Here is a 23,416-nt window from a genome sequence, read left to right on the forward strand (position 1 = left end):
GAACTATCTTAGTATTGGGGATGCTAAGAACTGTTAGGTCACCTTGTCTAGGAAGAGGTTCTTCATTAATCACATTTACATTTGACTCAGACATAAGCTGTCTTGTGCAAAAATGTTCATTTATTACTGTGTGTTGCTAAAACCGCATAGAATCATACGAAAAGATAATAACTTACATATATTTCAACATGATTTCTGTGATTCTGGGTTTTGTACTAGCTTGTAAATATCTTAAGAAAAGTTGTTCAATTTTATTTCTTCCTATTGTTGTTTTTGCATTTGCTGATGATTTGTTTTTTACATTCATGATTTGACATTAATGTATGTAATTTGTAATATGTGTAAAGTTTGAATTTATTTTCAACTTATATCACATTAAAGAATGATTATTATTATTTCACATTTTAGAAAGATCCTACACATGTCCTTATTCTACAAAAACAACCAGGTAAACCAAAACTGACCCCATCATTAATGCATTGATGTGATGGAGTTCATGGAGCATGCATTTAAAAAGAGCACTTCATAAAAATACAAAAAACGGTCTTGAATACCAATGAATTGACCGGACCAACAACAGCTGTAGGTCATGAATGTACGTGTATAGCAACAGCTGAAGTCCTGTTTCATTGGACGTGCATGGCCCCAAAGCATGCTTCCTGTATTCATTTGCAAACAAATTCAGTAGTAGTTGCAGATGGTTCGCTGGGCATTGTCATACAGGTATTGGCGAACATCAAATTTGCAGAGTGGGTAGGTCGCCAGGAGACACATTGAGGTAATTATAGTGCCCAACATTGTTATATCTTTCAATGAAACTTTGTTGCATTGAACATCTCGGCATCAGATTCTCTGTAAGAATAACATGCAATGCAATGTTTGCCCATTCCCAGTACTGAGTTTAGTAGAATTTTAAAGTGTCATTGTCCTTTCTGGTAGAGGTCTGATTACAAATAAATCCTTTGGTCCAAACCAACTGGGCTGCTTTTTCCTTTTAAAACAATTCAGAGCAACATTTCCAGATTCAGCCACTTCATAGCACCATAATGCACAGATAACACAAGACTCTGTAACAGGTAGGACCTGCAAAAATATTGTTACAGATAAGTAATGTTTTTCTCTTACAATCACACTGCTTCACCTAGGTATAAGGTATGCTGATAGGCGGGACTGAATTCGTCCCTGCAGCAGCATGTTTTAGGCTAAAGGCTGCTTTTTAAACATCAGGGTTCCTTAATTCTTCATACTACTCATCGTTAAGCCAGCATGCTCTCATCTCTTAGTTCAACATTGTTTTCCAGTCAATCAGATTTCTGACCTAGAAAAGTCCAAACGCAAATGTGTTTTTTGTCATGTCAGCTTCACATAAATCCAGTAGTAGCAAAGTTAAATGCAACCCATATCTGTCAATCCCATCTAAGTCAAAATCAAAAACAATTCACCTGTCATATGTGATTAGGAGTTTTTTTTAACCCCGCATTTTATAGTATGAACAACACCCAAACCAATGCACCTAATTAGATCAGGGAACTGAAAGCTGAATCTGTCATTTTTGTATCATTGATTTTTTTCAAATGACCAGAGGCAGCAATATTTTGTTCTTCAGTGTCACGCTGTTTAACCATATGACCTGGGATAATGTAGAGGCATTCCAGGGATCGAAATAGCTCCTACTATCCAACATTAGCCACTGACCAGAGGCTGCCACTGGAAAATGAGGAGGCAGTACATGGCGTTCACGCAAATCTAAGTTCCACATAAGATGCAAACATGTAATTGTGTCCATTATTTATGATCCCTTATGCTTGAAATGTTGTATAGATGTGTCCTAATATTATGTACAGAGTCTCCCAAATTCACATATGTGTGTTTGTTAGACATCATTTGGCTTTGGGAGCCAAAAGTAGCTCCTGGTAGATGTCGGTTTCAAGCTAACCAGGCCCTGCTAGGTAACAGGCAGGAGCTAAAAAGCTCCCAGCTCGCCTCAATTTCGAACCTTGCATTCTTGTGGCATTCTCATTTTTGTCACAAAACACTCTGAAGGATGCCAAAAGGAGTGTACTTGCGGCACTCTGCAGTGGACTGAAAAAGTGGCAAAATAAACTGGAACTGAGTAGCAGAAAATATCCAATGAATTTCAACATTGTGAAACGAAATTGAAGTCTATTTAGATATGTTCTACTTAATAGTCCACTGTGCTATGAAAGGAGGCTTGGACATTAACATAATATCGTTCTGTATAATGTAATATTGTTGTGCTAAAAATGTTATATTTTCTGAAACAGTATATTTCCTCATATCATATGGTTTCTATGTTTTCAGTTCCTCCAAAAATACAGCGAGGTCCACGTGTTATGAAAGTCCAGGTAGGCCAGCGGGTGGACATCCCCTGCAGTGCCCAAGGAATTCCTCTTCCTGAGATCACTTGGTCCAAGGATGGAAGCATTGTGCTGATTGATGGCGGGCAGTATGTTGCCTCAGATGGTGGAACACTGAGTATTGAGAAAGTAGAGGTGTTGGATTCTGGCGTCTACAAGTGTATCGCGAGTAACATAGCTGGTCGTGATGAAGCAGATGTGACAATACAAGTTCAAGGTAAACTGTAACACCATTCGTTGGAAGACACTTGAGCTTTGATATGTGGTAACACTGGTTATATTTGTGAGAGTATTTGCTTTAAGCACTGTGATGCATTCCCATGCCTGACTCCTGGGGTAGAGCGTGAGTGACCAAGCGGGCTGGGTGCCGCCATCAGTATTAGCATAATTGACCTAAAAACATTTGACCTAAAACATTTGATCACATTTTTTGACCTTTTTTTAAGTCAAATTTAATTAAATATATACATGGGGTGGGTAAGGGTATAGATTAGGTTGAGGGGAATTGGAGGGTGTGCGGGGGGTCTCCCCCCACATTTTAGACCAAAGAAAGGTCAATGAAATTCAATCAAATGTCATTAGGTCAAATGTTTTAGGTCGAATACACCCAAACCTCGCCATCAGCTATGTGATGCTGTGGTGCAGTGTGGGGCGGATCCTCTGACCTAACCCAGACTTTTGTCAGTGGATAGTCACATGTGCCCGTAATCTGCTCCCGCCTCTTTAAGTAAACAACCCTCTCAAAACATTATCACCAACCATATGTGCAGGTCCTTTATCACAAGAGATTTGTAGGTAACATATTTTTATTTTCACTGTATTCTGGTGATTCAGGTTCAGGCAAACTTTTAAGAGATTTGGATGACATATTCAGCCTAAAACCATGACAATTTATGCAGAGGAAATGTTGCTGTAAACATCGATTTAAAGAAATCAGACCTTTTCCTGCCAGTACATGTTCAAAGAAAACAAAGTGCAAAATGAATGGACTAGTTCAGAATTTCAGAACATTTCCTGGCTCTGATGTGCAAAGAAAGTGAAGTGACTAAATGTCTAATGGCTTACACCTGGTTGTTTCTTTAACATAGCACACAAGATTAACTCTTTGGTCACAGCTGACAAAACATTGTAATCTTTTAAAAGAAACACTGCCAAATTCACAAAAATGATTACAAATAAAATGTGCGCAGAGGGTGCATTTTCTATATCCATTACTTTGAGAAATGTGCAGGTGCCCCTATTCACATAGGTGCCCTGGGAAGTACCAGGGGGCTGTGCCACAGCACAAATGATGTGATGCCCAGCCCCCTTCTATGCATTAGTGCCATGGACATGTATGCGCTCCGTCCATTTCATCAATAAAAAAAAGAAAGCAAAGTTTTTCTTTCCCTTTCTATCTCTTTTGAGGGATAGTAAAATAAAATGAAGTGGGACAGCAGTGGTTCATGCCACTTCGTTTACACGAGTAATAAAAGGCACAAATGGTTCAGAAATGGCCCATCATGTATTGCACTTCCCCTTCGCCTGTTCGTTGATAGACAGGAAAATGTGTTGTTTTCTGCACATTTTAACAGTGCATACCCCTTATTGTGCAAATGTGCAAAGGGGATGAAAAAGGGAATCTGAATTGGAGCATCTAAGATGCACACTTTCTAAGGAGCTTTCTGAATTGGGCACGTCTGTATTGGGCGCAATTGATGAGGTGCTCTACCGCATCTCATCACTTACCCCAACAATACTTTTGAGAATAGGCCTCTTACTTTAGATATATGTTATGTGTTTTCCCGGGTACAAATGTCGCATCATTGCAATTCTACCTAATAAAATGGGATTCCTTTTGGTGAAGCTGCACTTTGAAAAAATTGGATAATTGAAATCCAAGAGATACTTGAGAAATAAAGGATCTTAACATACCATACCTAGATGATAACTTTTTTTGATAAAGTTTCATAAAAACTGCTGAACCCGAAGTGGGTATCAAGGGTGTGCGGCCCACACCGAAGGCTTAAAAGTCTTGGTCTCTTTGCTTCAGTTAACTTACAGTGTCCTACACGGTGGCACTGACCAGTGGGCTGCACCCTAATAATGTATTTTTAAGAAACTAAACAAATACGGAAAACCATTAGACATTGATTAAAGCAACAGCTGTGCACTCTCGTTCTCTCATTCTGTCATTCCTTTAGAGTATGTCAACAGGATCTACATCATAAATGCTTAACATGTGACTAATCTTTCCTCAGCCTTATTGGCCTTTTTGAGGTGATTGGCCAGCAGCCTTGGACTCCCAATTATTAAATAAATAGCCTTGGTAGTCCTCACGGAAGCAAACTCAGCATGGTTAAACTCTGTGCACCCCTAATACATGACTGACTGTTCCCCAGGCCTATATGCTTTTCAGAGGGTCATGTCTGTTAGTAATTCCTTCTATTGAAATAATATGAACCACAATAATACTCAATGTGTTAACCACTGAATGATGAAAAGCGGACCCAGGCATGGCTGACATGTGACTGCTTCTGCTGGTCTGACAGTCTGACATGCAATCCTACAATTGCCCACTTCAACTTTACTGAAATGGTCAACTTTAGACGGATGAAAGAGAGAGTTCTTACCCAGATTCAAAACTGCGACCTGCAGATTACACATAGATCTCTGCAATAGGTGCATTAATCTGCTGGGATATTTTATTGAAGAGTTTAATATGCTGTCCTTCTTGGATAAAGTTCAAAAACAGGACTCCATCTCTTTATGCTAAGCACCCCCCCCAGCTTCACCCGACTTCTCCTTTTCTCCTATTTCTCTCCCTTCCTCAAGCCTTTTAAGTTATTTTATGTATGCTTTCTCTGAAGAATCAGCCCGAGCCTGCCTGAACTTCTTCCAAATTTCCCAAAAGAATTATTGCTCTTAAAGAAAATCCGGGCTGGAAGAAAAGATCCACAGGAGCCCGAGAACGTACCTGAATCTCACTGAGAGATTTGCCTGAGCCCGCAGATCCCTTTTGAGAAGGTTTTCTCTGGCTTAACCATGGGCACAAGAAATGGTGAGACTCGTGATCCGGTATAAGAATATTGTGGCCGGAATCAGAGCCTGCATAGGTGACTGTATCTTTAGAAACCTGTCATTCTCCCCCTTGTCACTCTTTCAGCGAGGCGATTCAAGAAAGCAGCCAGTGTTTAACCAGGCTTGGTCCACATCTGCAAGCGGGGGGAGGGGTGGGAGGTCCAAAAGCAGCACAAAAGCTATGTTCAATTACCACTAACGCAATCCTTATCCCAACCTAGAATTAAGAAAACACCAGAGTCCATGTAAAGCAAGGGAGATCTCTGGGTGCCGGGCCAATATGCAATATAAACTGGCAGGCCTCTGGTACTCATGTGGGACTTTTGTAGGAAGTTGGAGATGCAAGCAGAAGGAGGTGCTTTCAGAGCAGGGTAAATGAGGCCGAAGAGAGGTTGTCAAAAAGCAGAGCAGAGGAACATCATGAGGAGCAGGAAACAGGTGGAGAGAAATGATGTGGTGATGGGGAACATCAGGAGGATGTGGAGAAGAGTAATGAGGTGATGAATGGTGAGGAGAAACATGGAAGAAGGTGGAGAATTAGAGAAAGGTGAGACAGGACATCAGGAGGAGTGAGGAAGAGGTGGATAAGAGTAAGGAGGTGGAGATGATAGGCGTGCAGGGTCACTGAGGCTTCAGGTATTCAACCCTGATGTTGCTTTCCCAGGATCAGCAGCAAGGTCTCCTGCAGCATTCAGAAGGTTGGGCCTACAGATGCATCAGATGGTGTCATCAACAGCCAGCTCATCAACAACAGTGGCAGCAGCACCCCTCCCCCACCTCCACCCCCTTTGCCTTCAGGAGCAAAGTTCCACCCTAGTACTCTTATGCAAGCATCCTAGTGTGTTTGATTTTCCCTGACCTGGTTTACCTCTGTTTCCCTGATGAGACAATGTGACAGCACTGCTGCGATAGGGTTTCTGTCAAAACGTTCAACAAATGCAACTACTGAGTGGGATCTGAGTTTCCACCCAGCCTCAAAAGTCCTATTTAGCCCAAGGGTCTGAGTCATTACCTTTTTGAACCTGGGTTCAAGGCCCAAAGCACAGAAGAAGCTGTCAACCTGAAGTGACTCTGTTCTGGTAGTGGAGCTGTGCATGGCATGTGTGTGTGTGGATATATAACTTCTACTGGCCCAGGAAAATGGAGAAAACCATGACCCCTTAACCTGACCAGGTGGACACCGCTAAATTGCATGCTTTCAAGGATCCCGTGGTGACATGAAGAGGTTGAAGCACCAAACACCGGGAGCAGCAGCATCTGACAGAACCAGGGGCCAGAGGCTGGTGGTTGGAACCCAAGACAAATAGCAAGGCACGCAAAGGAGGAACCTTACAATGTCGGGGTTCTGAGGAGTCCATCTCCGAGCTGAACCGTTTCACTCATTTTGGGGCGAACCAGCAAGCTGTACTATATGATAGCTTCAGCAGTTATCCTCTTGTTCGCCTCTGCAGCATTGCCAATTACTACAAAGCGGTCCTTCTTGATTGAAGATCTCCTTTGTCTCCACGGGAATCACTGCTGCATCACCGGAACCTTTACCACTGACCTCTCACCTTGCAAGAACTCGAGCATTGCCAGTCAGAGGTTGGCAATAGCTGTAGATGCCAAACCATTAGGCTCCCAACTCAGTGAATATCTTCAGAAAAGCAGCCTAATGTTTCCGAAGAAAAGTCCTGTCTTTAACATTGGGCTTATCTTTGACATTGGCCAATATACTTAACATTAGGGGTTCAGTGCCACACCAGGACCAATATCTCACTCATCCGCTGAGTGGCTAACCACCAAGCCCTTAAGTACCCCAAGGAAATAGCTTGTCAAATGTGTACCCGACAATCCTGTTGACCTTCGACTTCACGAGTTGCACTGAGAAGTAGGGCCATTACTCCCAAGAGATTTATTGACGCTGCATCACTTTGCCTGGAACCTGCAGAATGCATTCATTTACCTTATCCAAAATATAACATCTAGATTGACAAGACCTATATTTGGCCATTTCTTTATTCGAAGCAATCCTGTGTTACCCTGTGTTCTCACCCACCTGCCACTAACCTGTGAGGTGACCTGGACGGCTTGACCATAGCTATCACTGGGGAGCCAGGGAATGCCGTAGGATGCTGAGTTCATGCAGCCTAATAAATGGGACCTCGTCCTGAAGACAAGGTTGGGAGAACCCCCCCCCCAACAGGTAGAGAAACGTTAAAAGATATGCCCAAGGAAAGCCAATGATAGGTGTTTTTTAATGACCATTCGGAAACCCCAAAACTACTAGCGGCAAGTTGTCTATTATGGATGTACGTTAAAAAAATGTATCCCAAAAGATCGAATTACAAAATCACGGAGCCCACTTGTCCGTATTGTGTTATGTAATCTTTTGGTATTTCGGCCGTTTGTCCCCCGCACTGCCTTTAATGTATGCAGGGGGCACCCCCCCTCAACACTCGCAGCCCATAATACCGAAACGGGTGGAAAGGGGGACTCCCCCGCAACCACCGCTCCCCTGCCACAGTAAAGGAGCATTCGGCATTTTAGATTGGATCTTTCCGTTCATCACCGTTTACAATCCCCGCGTGCAATACATGGATGAGGTGGGGGGGATGCTTGTCTTGGCTGCTCCGTTGCTGTGAAATCTGCTTGCCATATGTCAGGATTTTGTCGACTCATTCTTTTCTCCCTCCTCGCCTCGGCTGAAAACCAAAAATAGAGACAGGCACACGTGTTTCTTTTCAGGACTCCTAGTTAATTCAACTGTAAATGTTCTTAGAAAGTGAGATACTTGCAAAGGGCCCCGCAGGTGCCCCTGCCTGATACCAGTCTGCTCCTGGCACACATGAGCTCGCTCCATGGCCTTGTGAGGTACACTTTCTTGGTCAGTGTTTTTGTCCCACTTTGTCTGCCCAAGCCGCGTATTTCATGCACAGCGTTGGTGCAGGGTTGACTTGCCCCCAGAGGTCTACCGACTGTTAGGTATATATAGTAAGCACCATGTAAGGTTATGTCTTTCACTCAGGGCTGGTTGATGATTGCTAGCCATGAATGCTCTGAAATCACTGCATGTGCAGTCATTGGCTTAGTCCTTGTGTTATACACTTTGCTTACGTGGCACAAAACAGCTATAAACAGACGCTTCAATAAAAGCTGGTTTCACTCAGTTAATGAGAGACCTTACAAAATCTAAGGGAAAAATATTACCAATTTTGCATGATTTTGCATATGACATACAGTGAAGTCTGTGAACAGGGTGTGCCTGCTCTGGAAAGTTTGGGAAAATCTGCATATTTCTGCATTTTGTTTATTGTTCTTCTGAGCCTGTGCGCACATGATTTGCTCTGAAAATGGGAGGTTAAATAATATGATGGGTCATTTATAACGCGCTTAATACCCAGAGGTTTCTAAGCGCGGAGCTGGGGATTGAACCTGTGTTGCTATGTGTTTGTCTTGCTTCCAAGGCGAACACGTTGCCCCTGAGTTATCCTCCCAAGACCTGGTATGGCCACCTTTCGTTCAAGAGCCACCATGTCAGCAGACCCAGCTGTGCTCCTAGATGCGCCTATACCCGTCTGATTGCAAGTGACAGACTTGCTGAAAGGTCTGCAGGAGGACATAGTTCGATAGCTCACTTTAAAGTGAGATGAAGGTTTTAGGGAGATTTTTTTGTGCCAAATCTCTTCCACCTGTGAGACCCCTAGCCCGTTTTGGTGAACTCCTAGGATTTGTTCTGTTCTCCTGAATGAGTGGGAGCCTTTTTTCCTGCTCATTCATTCTCTTGCTCTGACCACAGGAACCCTTATTCATTGTTTTGTACGCTATTGTATGGACTCATGCTTTCCTCCATATCTCCTTAAGGCATCTGTAATTTACTTTTGCATCACACAGCACCGTTTGTGCAGTGTTACTGGGAGCCCTTTGGGCTTTCCTTTTTATATTTTTTTATTTTCCTTTCGAGAACTACTGTTCCCAAGGATAGGGGGATACTTTTTATCCTTCTTACCTTTTTCTTTTGTGAGATCAGCACACCACTCCTTATGTGGAGTGGCGAGGGGCTACACTGTATGCCCTTTCTCACTGATCCTGTAACATTTCGGTTACACTGATAATCATACCTGAATGGCTGGTGGCAGTGGACTTGTTCTAGTGACTTTTGTGTATTTTTCCTACCCTGGCTGTATTTCACAGCCGCAGAAATGCACAGAAGGATCACTATTGACCCAAAATGGTGTCTGTTTTCTTTTTTTCACCATTTCTTGTGTGCTTGTCTATTCTTCGTTCTACGTCTGGCATCCTGGGTGGGGGAGGTCCTGGTCTGACTTTTGTCTTCAGCGGGAATCCTTTGTGTAGCCTCCCAAGGCTACAGTGTGTCTGTGAGGACAGGAAACAGGGGAGGAGTCTGAAACTCGGCTGTTCTTTGTATTCTGGCATGCATGCCTGAAACCAGTTCCAACTGGGAGGCTCAACTTTTGAATATAGCATGAGTGCTGATTGGCTGGGTTCCTGGATAAAAGGTGAGGGTCCTGAGACTGAAGGCAAGTCAACCACTGGAACTGAAGAACCAGAGAATAAGATGATTGGAGATGCCTGCAGCACCTTCCAGCAACTGGAGAAACCTGCTGAAGTGACCAGTGCTGTCCTGACCCAGTTTTCAAATTGACAGGAAAGCTCCGAAGAGGACGATTTCCTCCCTTGGACTGGTGGACATAATCAGTCTTAAAACGACCTCCGAGGCAGCCCTCTACATGCTGCGACCTTCCTGGGCTGTGAACCGCCAATACCCTGGGACCTCTGACCACTTTGCGTGCATTGTCTTGCCACATACAAATTCTCCCAAAACATTGGTGGACTCCTTCCAGACCTCCAGAGGTAAAATGTCCCTCATCAAAGCCTCCTCACTAGAGCAAGTGAGAAGAATCGACCGGGCGGTAACCGTTCTCTCTTGGTGTCTGTGAAAAGGTGTCAACAACACAGATCTATGTTGGAGCATGAAGAATCCTTTGCTGGGCGTCCCTTATCTACTGCTGCTGTGAAAGCCTTTCAAGACTCTCCTTTCATCACCACGACCAAGGAACAGGAGACCGGGTCTACCGCTGATGCATCATGAAGGCATCCAGCTTCATCATCTTCATCACTCCTCAGGTACTGTAGGACTCATGTTAATACTTGCCCTGAGTCATTCTGTCACTCCTTTGTTGCTAGGCTGCTGATTCCAGTGTTTGGGTGTTCACCCATACATGTTCGCCCAGGCCTAATGCTTCTGCGCATTCAGAGAGCTTTTTACCAACAAAAACTTGATACTTACTTATAACTGAAGAATCCTCTGGAACTTTGCTTTTCTTACAACTGTACCGTACCTGTTTTCTCTCCAACCTGACGTTGAAGTGCTCATACCTAGATAGGGGTGGACTGATACAGCCTTAAGGCCTCTCAAAAGTATTATAAGTCTTAAAAAATACTAACCTGCTATTGTTGGTGTTGCTCATACATTGTATTCTTACAACAGAATATTTTGAGTTACTATAACAGTGGGGTTAGTTACCTGTGAATTGTATTTATCCATAAGTCTTAACATTGTGGTTTACTCACCTGAATTAATACATTGGGTTTCTAATGTATTTATTCGCTCTGAAATAGTACTTACCTATCTGAAGATTTATTTTTTCCTTGTGTATATATAAAATAAATAACTATTTTGATATAACTCCAAGTGTAAAAGTGTTTCTTTGGGCCTATGTATATTGTAAGTTCTTTGTACTGACCTACAGCTCACATCTCCACCTAGGATAAGCTTGGCTGCTCTGCTATACTACCAATACCTTTAGTGGTACAGGCTTATATTAGATTTTGGGGCTATGTATACTAAAGGGACAGTTTTATGAAGTCCTACCACAGGTGGACTTTAGAAAAACTCCCCTAACAGAACGTGTGAAGTCTAGGAGGTGAGCCGGGTTCCAGACAGCCTTGCTCATGCTCCTCCAAGCATTCCCTATCACTGTCATTGACGAGACATGCGCTTGGCTTGCACCAAGGCCTAGTCGCCCACTTTATTGAAGCCATAAAGGTATCTACAGTCACCTAGCCTTGCCATTCTCTTACTCTATGTCCCAAACGAGTATTGCACTCTAAGATCAGGGGTGTTGCTAGGTCTGGAAAAGACCCGGGGCTACTATAATGTCGGGACTGTCGGGAGTGGCGGCTAGCTAGTCTTTTGGTTGTAGCTCCTGAGCATCTATCTGGGGCTACAACCAAAAGATCCGGGGCTATAGCCCCCTCAATCCCCCCCCTAGCAATGCCTCTGTCTAAGATCTATTGATTATTGATCCAAATTGGAGGGGGGCGTAGTTTTGGCCTGCTCGGCTAGCGGATGGGACAGGGGTTGAGAGCACATGCAGTATTTTCGTGTTGGTCTCTCAACCTATGATTTGCTCAATGTAAGACGCTTAGGCCAAAGTGAGAGAAGGCTTGACTGGGAAGTGATGGAAACGGAAGTCAGCTGGTGGGGAAGGGGGTGGGGTATATCTTTGTGCTTAACTCATTACATGTTACTGCTATCTCTCAATATTTATAGGGGTGAGCTCCTTGATAATTGTTGTATTTATTTTTGCAAGATAAAAAGACAAATTCAGGTTCTCGGAGTCACCTTGCTTAAACTGGGGCAGGAACATCTGGCTGAGGCATTTAAAGCTGTCCCTGTGAATGGAATGCGTTCCCCCAGCAGCCACCACCTTCCTGCCCTCCTCCCTCCCAACTTAATGCGTTGTTCATTGGTTTTCATGGATCATCAAAAAACGAATCTGATCACTTTGATCCCAAAGACTGCCCACTGTCAAGCCATCAGGATACCCTAGAAATAGGCCAACAGAGCCACTGTACCTGACATCCATGGGGCTTGGTGAAAGCAGAGCCCGAGACTTCATTTCGGGAGGATAGCTCAGGGGCAATGCGCTCGCCTTGGAAGCAAGATGACATGAAGCAGCACAGGTTTGATCCCGTTTAGAAACCTCTGGGTATTAAGCGCGTTACAAATATACAATTATAATAATACGTATTAACCTGTTGGTTTCTCTTCCAGAACCTCCTTCAGTAGACGAGCTCGAGCCTCCTTACAACACTCCCTACCAGGAGCGGGTCGCCAATCAGCGGATCGCATTCCCCTGTCCAGCGAAAGGTAAACATGTCAGCGTATGCATCTATGGCGTAGTGCCACACAGAGCCTGCTCAGTGGCGCTCATTTCAATACCAACTAAGGTGCCAACTTTGGCGCTGAAGACATCTGTGCATCATCACATCATGGGCCTGATGTCACACGTTGCCTCGTGATGTGCACAGAACCTGATCAGCGCACACACACGCACACGTTTCCCCAATATCTGATCCACATCCTCAACTCATTACCATGGGGGAGGCCATGCTAGTGTGCTCGCTAATACTGAAGCAAGGACAGAACCATTCTGGTGGTGTAGGGGCTTTGAGGGGGCAGGGGGGGGTGGGCTACTGAGGTGGTTTAGATGTCGGAGCCAATGAGCTGTTCGGATCTAAGGCCAGCCCTGAGAGCCAAAGGGTGTAGCAAGTGTGCCCCTACTTCCTCTGGGTGCTGGTTGCAGGAATCCCCTGCTGCACTATCACTGGGCTGGGCGGGGTCAAGGCAAAAGGGGGGCCGTTTAGGAGTTGGGCAAATGGTGCACACCTTCATATCTACATTTTTGGGAGCTATGGCACACTGCACATTTCCCTGCCCCTCCTGGCAAGAATCAGGCAGGCTTTTGCATGCTAGCAGCGTCAGTGTCTATGTTGCTAGGCCTGGCAAAGATCCGGGGCTATGCTAATTTTGGGACTGTTGGGAGTCTGGGCTAGCTAGCCTTTTTGGTTGTAACCCCTGAGCTTCTATCCGGGGCTACAACCAAAAGACCCAGTGTATAGCCCTATCAGTACCCCCTTCTAACAACGCCTCTGGCTGCAGCGTTAAGCACAGTCAGTTGGTCCTACAGTCGGTCCTACATGTCACTGCAGCCTTGGAAGTGCCGTGGGTCATTCAACTTCACACGCACGATTGGCCTAGGAGAAAAGGACCTGGGTGGACGCTGTATGCAATCTGAACAAATGAAAAATGTTTTAAGAAGGTGATTCAGGATTTGGGTCTCATGGACTTGCTAATGACCTTCAATGAGGGGGATAGGCCATTTACATACTATACATCAGTACACAAGTCATATTCAAGAATAGACTTAATACTAGTGGACCCCGACTTGAAGGCTCAGGTCAAGGAATCTCCGGGGTTCCCAATCCCATGGTCAGACCACGACTTGGTAAGGATATCCCTAGGGAATTGGCTTAGACAGAGACCTTCAGGAGGGTGGAGGTGCAATGACCTCTTGCTTAAGGTGCAATGACCTCTTGCTTAAGGATCGGGAGCTTGCCCAGCAACTCCTCACAGAGATTAGGAAATACTTTACTCACAATGACAATGGGGAAATAAAGATGCAGATCCTCTGGGAGAGATTTAAAGCCACCATATGAGGTGTTCTAATAAGGATGGGTTCCCAGAAACAGAAAGCTAAAAAGGAACAAGATGATTACCTTAGGAGGAAAATAGCAGAGATACAACTGGGTGGAGCTAAGGATACATACCTCACACTAGCAAAAGCTAGTAAGCTTCGACTCCATAAGGCGAAGCTAAATGCCATTCTCGTCCAGGGCACAGCCAAGAAATTGTTATTCTTGAAACAGAAATACAGGGAGAAAGGGGATATAGCTGACAAGATTATGACAAGGAAGTCAAGGGGAAAGGAAAATGGTCAGGCCATCAAGACAGAGGGGGTATCTATGTTATATGAAACCGCTAGTATAGGGAGGCAATCGCCAAACATTATGAAGAGCTGCATACACTGTATGAGGGGGATGACTCACAGATTGCCACATTCCTTGACTATTCCTGACCAGCTGCCACTTCCAGATATTCCACGGGAAGCGGCTGAAAATGTTGACCTGCTGATTACCCAGGAGTAAGTCATACAGACCATTAAAAGGATTAAACGGTAAAGTTATCAATAACATTTTACAAAATGTACTAATTCACTCTAGCCCCCTACTTGGTGAGAGTCTTTAATGCAATAGTAATGGGAGACGCCTTACCAAACACAATGATGAAGGGAATCGTAGTGACTATACATAATGAAGGGAAGGATCTGATGCGTTGTTATCTTATTGCCCAGTCTTTCTGCTGAAAAATGATGTAAAGATTGTTGGAATAATCCTGGGCAGTAAACTGGAGGGTCTGCTTCTGTCCCTAGTCCATGGGGATTAGGTGGGCTTCATTCGGGGGAAACAGTATTCTGACAATATTAGGAAAACTATTGACCTGATGGATCGTGGTCAGGCTGTCGACATTGATGCTTGCCTAATCGCGATATATTCAGAAAAAGCCTTTGATAGGGTGGAGTGGCCATACATTAAGCAGGTTCTCTGGAAAATGGGGTCCGGGGTGAACTTTTTAAGTTGGGTTCGGGCAATGCATAGAGGGCCCATGGCAAGGGTGCAAGTTAATGGTGCATTGACGAAGGTTGTCCCCTCTCGCTGCTACTATATGCGCTCACCATGGAACCGCTGGCAGAATCAATTAGAGCAAAACAATTGATTCAAGGCATCTGTTGTGGGGAGGTTGAGATTGAAAAAAAACATTTTAAAAAAACAATCCCTCTTTCCCAATGGCATCTTAGGCTACCTCACCAATGTTAGTTCCTCGCTCCCAGAACTGCTGCCGCACATCCCTAATTTTGGCCGCCTTTTGGGACTAAAAATAAATGTAGACAAGTCATGCATAATGCCCATAAGGAAAGCTAGGTCTAACCTAGACTCTCGCTCTAGATATGTGGGATGCAGGCGGAAAAATAAAGTATACAATACCTGGGTGTTAACTTAACATGGGATCTTAAGGCAGTGGCTAAAGCAAATTATGACCCACTGCAGGACACAATTAAGGCAGACCTTAAGTGCTGGGAACCAGTGATACTCTCTTGGTATGGTCGTATGACCTCCATCAAAATGAATGTTCTCTCCCGACTTCTCTACTTATTCCCGGCCCTCCCGTCTAATCTCCTGCACAAATTATTGGTGATTTGAATAGTGCTCTGAGTAGATTTGTGTGGTAGAATAAGGAGCCCACGGTGGACATGGCTACACTACCGCTTCCAAGAGGTCAGGGGGGGTTTTGGCCTGCCAAATTTCTATCAGTATTACAAAGCAGCCCACCTACCAGTTATGTTGGAGTATATGAGGACCTATCTTGAGGCTCTCGAAGCACACCCACTGGAAGTTAGAGACTTCCTTTGGGCCCCACTAAAGCTATCCCCAAGGCAATTAGGGAACATCCAACACTGGGGGTGCTATGGGCTACCTGGACAAATGGAGCGAATAGTTTGTTATCCTCTTGGCCCTCTCCAATGTCCTTAGCGTGGGGTCCTTCATTTGACTTGTCTGACCAGGGGTTTAGGTTCTCACAACAGTGGTCAGACAGAGGGCTTCAAAGGGCAGGCCAGCTGTTTAAAGAGGGTGAGTTTTTGACTTTAGAGAAATAAGAGAAGTGCTGGGGGAAGATATGGTCTCTATTGTTGAATACTTTAGTATTAAGGAAATGTTCACAGATCAAAGATGGGGCGACTCTTTGGCTAGGGACCTGACCCCGTTCGAGAAGGTACGTGATGCATCAACGAGGCAGAGGGTTATCCCGTCAAGCATATATAAGGTCCTGGTAACCTAGAGTATGACAGAGGTACAAATGTTTAAGAGATATTGGATTGTTGAAAAACATATGAGGGGTAGAAAAAGACCTTTAAGGTGACCTTCCATGGAAATCTGTTTACCGTCACAATGGAACATAACTATAAGATATTACAGGGTTGACATAGCGACCCCTTGTAGATCTCGAGAATGTTTGCAGGTGCCCCTCGACACTGCCCATGGACATGTGGGCAAGAAGGCTCTCTATCTCACATGTGTTGGACTGCCCCAAAATACTCATTTTCTGGAAAGAACTCCTAAGCTGGATTAAAGAAATCATGGTAGTACAGCTTAGTATGGACCCTCTACAGATGCTCCTGGGTATCCCAGCAAAGGATAGGGAGACAAATAGATTCCCCAGGATGTGGGAGGCCATGTTTAGAGCAGGGAGACTTGTGATAGCCCAGAAATTAAACACTGGGAGTGTACCCATGAAAAAGGAATGGGAGCAAAAATTGCACAACATGATGGTCATGAGAAACTCACACCAATGGTTAGGGTCATGGGGGGAGGAATGGGTGGTGAGCAGATGGGAGGGAGGCTATGCCGATTCTTCTTGAAAGTGGAAAGGATAGAATGCCTATGATGTAGAGAGATTTAGGGGAGCCAATCCAAGAAGCTTGTTCGGCTCAGTTACGGTCATCCCTGAATTTCTGTTAACATCTGTCAGGGACACAGCTAGACACAGAAATGTTGGTAAAGTTATGGGGAGGCAAGGGGCGGGGCTAAGAAGTGTTATTTTGTAGTATAATAGTGGAATGTTACTGTTTATATGCAATAATAAATGAAAACAAAATGAAAGTTTAAAAAAAAATATAGCATGGGAAAAAACAAGTTTAAGGGGTTTACAAAAATGCATCTGAGGTTTCTTACACATTGGGTGTGTCATTTTTCTGCCAGGTATCCCAAAGCCAATCATCAAATGGCTACGCAATGGCAAGGAGCTGTCGGGGAACGAGCCGGGCATTTCTATTCAGGACGATGGCACCTTGCTGATCATTGCCTCTGTTAGCCCCTACGACAATGGAGAGTACACGTGCGTGGCTGTGAACGAGGCCGGTGCAACTGAACGGAAATACAATCTGAAGGTTCACGGTAAGTCACAGTGGCTCCTTGTCCAATCTTCCCTCAAAGTATGAGTCCACATGATTAAAGAGTATATTTTCACTGTATTACTCAGCCAAGGTCATTACGTAGTATGTGCACCATTAAGGCTGCTTACCACTCTTTTGCGATTCACATAACGTTCACTTGAGTATACGTAGAAGACTACTGAGAATTGTGGAAGAGAAGCTATTGACATAAAAGTGTATTTGTGACTTGTCAGGGGGGTCTCTTATACGGGTCCGGCGATAACCGTGCTGGTGCTACTGGCGTGTTGCCGCCAGACCCGTAAATATTTACTGCCACCTGACTTCCCAGTGCCACCGGGAGATTACAACTCTGGCGACCCAGAAAGTCATGCACCGGTTAAAAGTAAGTCCCCATTCCTATAGAGTCCCATAGGTGGGGACACGGAAGCACTGGCACCGTTGCTAAAGGTGCCGGTTCTTCTGTGACGGGTCTGCCTACCGTGGCCGCTGTGCCTGGCAGGGTCAGATCTGTCAGAGACATCGGCTCCAGCAGGCAGTCCTGTTATATGCCACCCATGTTTCCGGACCGGCAAGGTCGTACTGAGGCCTAGGGTCTTTTTAATCTTTGATCAAACTTGTGATAGAAGGAATGTGTGCAACGTAACCATGGTGTGTCATGGATCATGAAAAGAGATTCCTGAGACGGGATTCAGCCAATTCTATGCACAGCTGCAGCTAATCTAAGTCAGGTAGCTTTTCCCTTCAGCAGTGAACCTTCGCATCAGTGGTGATGCCTCAAAGAGTAAGCATTGCAAGGATGTCCCTGTGAAATGAAGGTCCTAGCGGCTGGTTCTTAAGGGCAAGGCGGGTAGCAAAGCGGATAATTGCTTCTTAGTGGGTTTGACATAATAGAATAGACACGTTCGAGAGAATACTGCAATGGTGCAAAATGGAAATCGATTTGTGCAGTTATGTTTTTATATAATATATAATTAACAAGTAGTGTTTTGCTCAGTCTAATTATTTTGTCTCCTTCCATTCAGCTTTCGACGTTCAATGTAAATGTGAAGATTTTGAAAAGTGCTTAGTGAAGGGCCAGGGCCAGTTTCTAAGAACTCCTACCTTCATCCATTAGGGGAGGAGATGAGCAGGGAGAATAGGCTGATTTTCTCATGGATCACATCATTTGCTCAAGTGAAGAAGCCAAGATTAGAACGTGGGTCTCCTGATTCCAAAACCAATGTAATCGCTGTCACACATCAATATCTTTTGTAGGAGCGAGTCCTATTTCAGTAGGGTATGACCACTTTCCTCAGGGGTTGCTCTGGCAGCTGTGAAAGTAGGCCAGGTCCATGAAAAATCCATAAGACACCGACTGTTCACAACCAGGGGTGGAGTAGTGACTGAATTGTTGATCCTGGAATTTGAAAAACTGGGATCTAATACCATTCTCAGGAATGGACCGCAGAACATGTGATTCTGACTGAATTGCCTTACCGCTCCTTATTTTCTCATGCACATGTGTAGTGTTCTGGTGTGCAGATGTCTTCTTTTGTTTGTGGATGTGTAATGTGTCTATCTTACAAAAAAAAACTCTACAGCATGCCTTCCAGAAATGTCCAAATGAAATATGCACACTCCTATCCCCATGGCATTCACGTTTCTGAAGTCCAACCTCAAGCAAACCTCCAAATATGCATGGGCGAAAATCATTTTCTAAAAATCTAAAGGGGCGTTTTAAAAGCAAAATTCCCTTTGCCGACAATTTTCAAACACTCAAATTTCCCAGAAAATTGATGCTGTACCAAAAAAAGCAATTTATACAAATAGGAATCCATTCATTCGTAAAAGTAGTTGTGTTACTAAAACGACGCTTCTCTTTTGAAAAACGTACGTTTTCAAAGACTAAATACTTTATTTTTTTTAAAAAACAGTATGAAATTCAGTATTGATTCGTTTGAATCTTTCAAACATTACCTCCCAATTTACTCCAAGGTGAAGAGGCACATTTTTCATTGTTCAGTTTAAGAGGAGAAGATCGTATAAGTGCAACTACCCGTGGGGAGGCTGAGCCCAAGTAAGTGCAGCAGAAAGACAGCGGCTGGGATAAGAGATGTGGGGGGTCAAGTCCCCGAGAACACATAAGGGCCCTGCACATCAATCACACTGCTGTAAGATTAATAGGGAAGAGAGGGGGAGAAGGAAGAGGTAAAGAGAAAGCTCTTGAGGCTTTTCTGGAACTTCAGGAGGTCATGCTCAAGACGATCATTACAATCATTTTTTGAATTCGATCACAAATATTTTATTATGTCTTTCTCATTTGCTCGCCTGTAGGGATCACCAATGTAGCAACCAAGGAAGCCCACACCCACCCGCACACACACACACACACACTCACACACACACACACACACACACACACACCCACACACACACACACACCCGCACACACACTGACACACACACCCACACGCACACACACACCCACACACACACTCACACACACACACCCACCCACACACACACACACACCCACACACACACACCCAAACACACACCCACACATACACACACATTCTTATTTGTATGCAGTGGTAATTACTGTTACCACATGCAGGCATTTTGTGAATCCTCCCTGCAATGTCATTACCATACTAGGGCAGTAATAGAGGCAGATTTTGTGAAATATCACATGCAGCATTCCAGAAAATCTGCATTTTTATGAACATAGATACATTTGCATCCCTGTGTGAGGGATAGCAATGGATTAAGTACAGTAGTGGATAAAACCACTACTGCACAATGTAAAATAATGAGGAGAAAGGTCATTATTGACCCTTCTCTGTTTTAAATGGCAATGGGGTGGGAACCTGGGGGATTAAGATGCACATTGTGTACCCTCTATGCGGCGCTTTCCCTTTACTTAAAGGGATAGTCTTGCACATCCCAGTAGCATTAAGCACAGGAACGTTGATTACTTCAGGCGTGGGGGGAATAGATGTGCCTGGATGGAGGTAAAACGTGGAGGAAATCCAGTGTGGATTTCCAACCTGCAATCCTGCAACATAAATACTGCATGCCTTGCAATTTAGTGGGTGGTGTAAACAGGTGCTATTTTAAATACCACCCGTTTTACTGTTACTGCCAACAATAAGAGCGCAGGGTGGGACTGGGGCATACAATGGTCTCGGGCACCAACAAAAAAGTGGCCCACAGTTGCAAATGGGAATTCATTCCTTTTGTGACGCTGTTTGAATAGTACCTAATGGGGTGAGGGGGTTTGATAAAATGTGATGCAAATTGTACATTCTAAAGAATATTTATTCAGCAACAGTGGTCAAAACTGTTAGCCGCATAGTGAAGTAACTCATCAAACTGGCTCACATTGGCCAAAAGGTTCCCCACTTTGACCCAAAAAACTGGCCCACACAAGCATTTTGCGTTTTTGGTTCGGCTATGGGCCTATTGCCCTACAAGCGAGTCCGAGCCTGTGAGAGCCTATCTGTTTTGGGTGTCTGCGTCTGAATGGGACATACCTAAAGAGACTAACACTATCCATAATCCAAATTACGGTGCCTTTGTGCATCATATAGAGAAAAAAACGTCTATTACATCTTTAATGAACGAGAGCGTTTCTAAATTCTCACATTAAGTTCCTTGCAAGAGGGTATTGCATCAAAATGTTGCAGTCTTTATTTTGATCACTTGAGGAAATGCCCTAGAGGCCAAGCCTAGAGAGCTGACCTCCCTGCATGGCTCCCCTGCCACCCGTCACATTTGGGAATATATAAAATACACGGAATACATAAAGTAGACATGTAAGGATTGATTCATTTCCTTTTTATAATGGAATGTTCCAGCTCTAGATTTGAATGTGATACACACAGACGTGTACAAGCAAAGTTTACCAAAAGTGAACTAACTGTACCTGACTGCTTGGTCCCAACTTCTTCAGGTAGCCAGGTCTACACAGCGCCCTCTACTGGCCATTTATTTAATGAAAATGTGTGTTTAACTATTTGTACATTTAATCAGTGCATAATGTTGCGTTTGTCCTTAAATATGAACACCTTTTATTTACTCCCTAGATTTGTACATCTAGGTCATATTGACTACTTTATTATTATTATCATTATTTATTTTTTATACTGATGCCAAAAAGTCATTGCAATGTCTCGTTGTCTACTATCCTGGCAGCCTTTTGAATGTGACCTCACTGCGGCATTCTGGATAAGTTACATGTCTCAAGATATGTGCCAACATGCAACAGCCCACCTGTAGGCCATGCACATTGCTGTAAAGGTTACATGTAAACTGACGTATGAACGGCATATCTTTTGGCCTAGATCTTCAGAGCGTTATCCTGGCCGGTTCCTGAGCCTCGTGCGCACTGCAGGCCCTGCTGCAGATCAGGACCCCCTCCCGCACCCCCCGCTGATGTTTCCCGAAAGTATTGCTTTGACACTCACATTCCGCTCTTGTTGCAGTTCCTCCTGAGATCCGAGATAAGGACAAGCTGACCAACGTGTCCGTGGTGGTCCACCAGCCCACGAGCCTCTTCTGCGATGCGTCGGGCAACCCTTCTCCCATCATCACCTGGCACAGAGGCGATGAACAGGTGGGTGGGCATGCACAGCCCAAGCGACCCCGAAAGGTGGCCGAATAGACTGCATCCCTAGAGGATAGGTTTGTGTTTCCACCGAGTGTGATCCTTGTCTTAATGCCATGTCCTGAAACAATGTAACAATCCCTTGTGCTCTCTTAATGTTGCAACTGACTATGTCACAGATGTATCGTTTTCATGTCAGGGGCGCCGGGGTGTTGCTAGGCCTGGAAAAGATCTGGGGCTACGCTAATGTCAGGACTGTCGGGACTCGGGGCTAGCTATAGCTTTTTGATTGTAGCCCTTGAGCTTCTATCCGGGGATACAACCAAAAGACCCCGGGCTATAGCACCCTTAGCCCCCACCGCCCCCTAGCAACGCCATCTGTCACTCTGCTTGGCGATGCATTTCACGGCTGCCCCCATGATCCTCTCCATGACCCTACCTTCTGTTGTCATGAGCTCATAAGGACTTCTGCAGCCATTACTAGCATGGCAGTGTCAGTACTGTGTGCATTCATGTTCTCACTAAAATACTCTGCTCTGAATATGACTGCACAGTGCAGGAGTCCTACTGAAAATGTGCCCAGCTGATGGCACTTGCCGGGGCCAGTGAGCTAGCGGCCCTGCTCGGAGACATGAGCCATGATGACTGTCCACCCTGATGACTCCAGGAGGGATTCTCACGAGCCCTTTACTTATGCTTTTGAGTTGCTTTGTCTCTGAAGTGGCCCAGCGGCTTGAATCAACACGAGAGCGGCCCCTGAACCTTTGATGCTGCTGGCCCATTGGGCGAGAGCCCAATACTATTGACGGGCAGTCTGGCCCTCATAGTCTGTGCATTTTGATAACGCTTCCCATCATGCACGCTGCTCTCTCATGAGGCCGAGCATGCTGCGGCCCCCCTCCATGATCCAAGTCTCAAAAAGCCTGGGCCCTCCCCGCGCATATCCTTCATTCAACCTCTTAGCGCCGGCCCCTATGTCACCCGCCACCTCACTGCCTCAGCCCACTCTCTTTTGCTGTGCCCCCAGTGAGGTTTCCATTGGTGTCTTATTTGCCCGTTTCTATCCCCTGCAGCTGCTAACATAGGTATGTTGTGTTGTAAATGTTTGTTTCCATAAAGCGCCACATAATTTTCAGACCGACATATTGACCCGTCCCCCTAGAGAGCTCCCATCTGGAAAAGTAATCCCGCAAAGGCTTTGGCAGAGGAAGGCTGCTGACGCATTTTCCACTCAAATGATGCATCAATCTAACCTATTCATCTGTAGGCGCATCCATCTTCCTGGACGGTGAAGTGGTCTCCTGCAACTCCAGCGAGACCTGCAATGGCTTCTTCCTTTATATCTTAGTTTGATTGAAATGCACTGGTGTCCCAGGCCATAAAATAAATCCAAGTTGTGCAGTGTTGGATGGAAAGCATGGCTTTTACTGAGGGCTGTAGCATTAACCACATAATGCCCCAGAGAGACTGCAAAGCATGTTGAGAACTTGCCTGAACGAACTGTGGGGGGAAGTGGGGGCAGGACAGGATTA

The 23,416-nt window shown here is 44.8% G+C and overlaps 1 protein-coding gene across 2 annotated transcripts in view; it reads left to right on the plus strand.

Moving 5' to 3' along the window:
* The window catches only part of HMCN1 (hemicentin 1), a 1,785,366-nt gene that overhangs the window by 617,564 nt on the left and 1,144,386 nt on the right, over nucleotides 1–23,416 (plus strand). For both annotated transcript variants that reach the window (XM_069641364.1, XM_069641365.1), the window contains exons 24-27: nucleotides 2,323–2,595; nucleotides 12,499–12,594; nucleotides 17,103–17,297; nucleotides 21,763–21,893. In XM_069641364.1, the coding sequence (XP_069497465.1) occupies nucleotides 2,323–2,595; nucleotides 12,499–12,594; nucleotides 17,103–17,297; nucleotides 21,763–21,893 (695 nt within the window). The remainder of the gene's footprint in view (nucleotides 1–2,322; nucleotides 2,596–12,498; nucleotides 12,595–17,102; nucleotides 17,298–21,762; nucleotides 21,894–23,416) is intronic.

The sequence above is a fragment of the Ambystoma mexicanum genome, chromosome 1q (assembly GCF_040938575.1).
Source record: "Ambystoma mexicanum isolate Mex_15411 chromosome 1q, UKY_AmexF1_1, whole genome shotgun sequence".
Taxonomy (NCBI): domain Eukaryota; kingdom Metazoa; phylum Chordata; class Amphibia; order Caudata; family Ambystomatidae; genus Ambystoma; species Ambystoma mexicanum.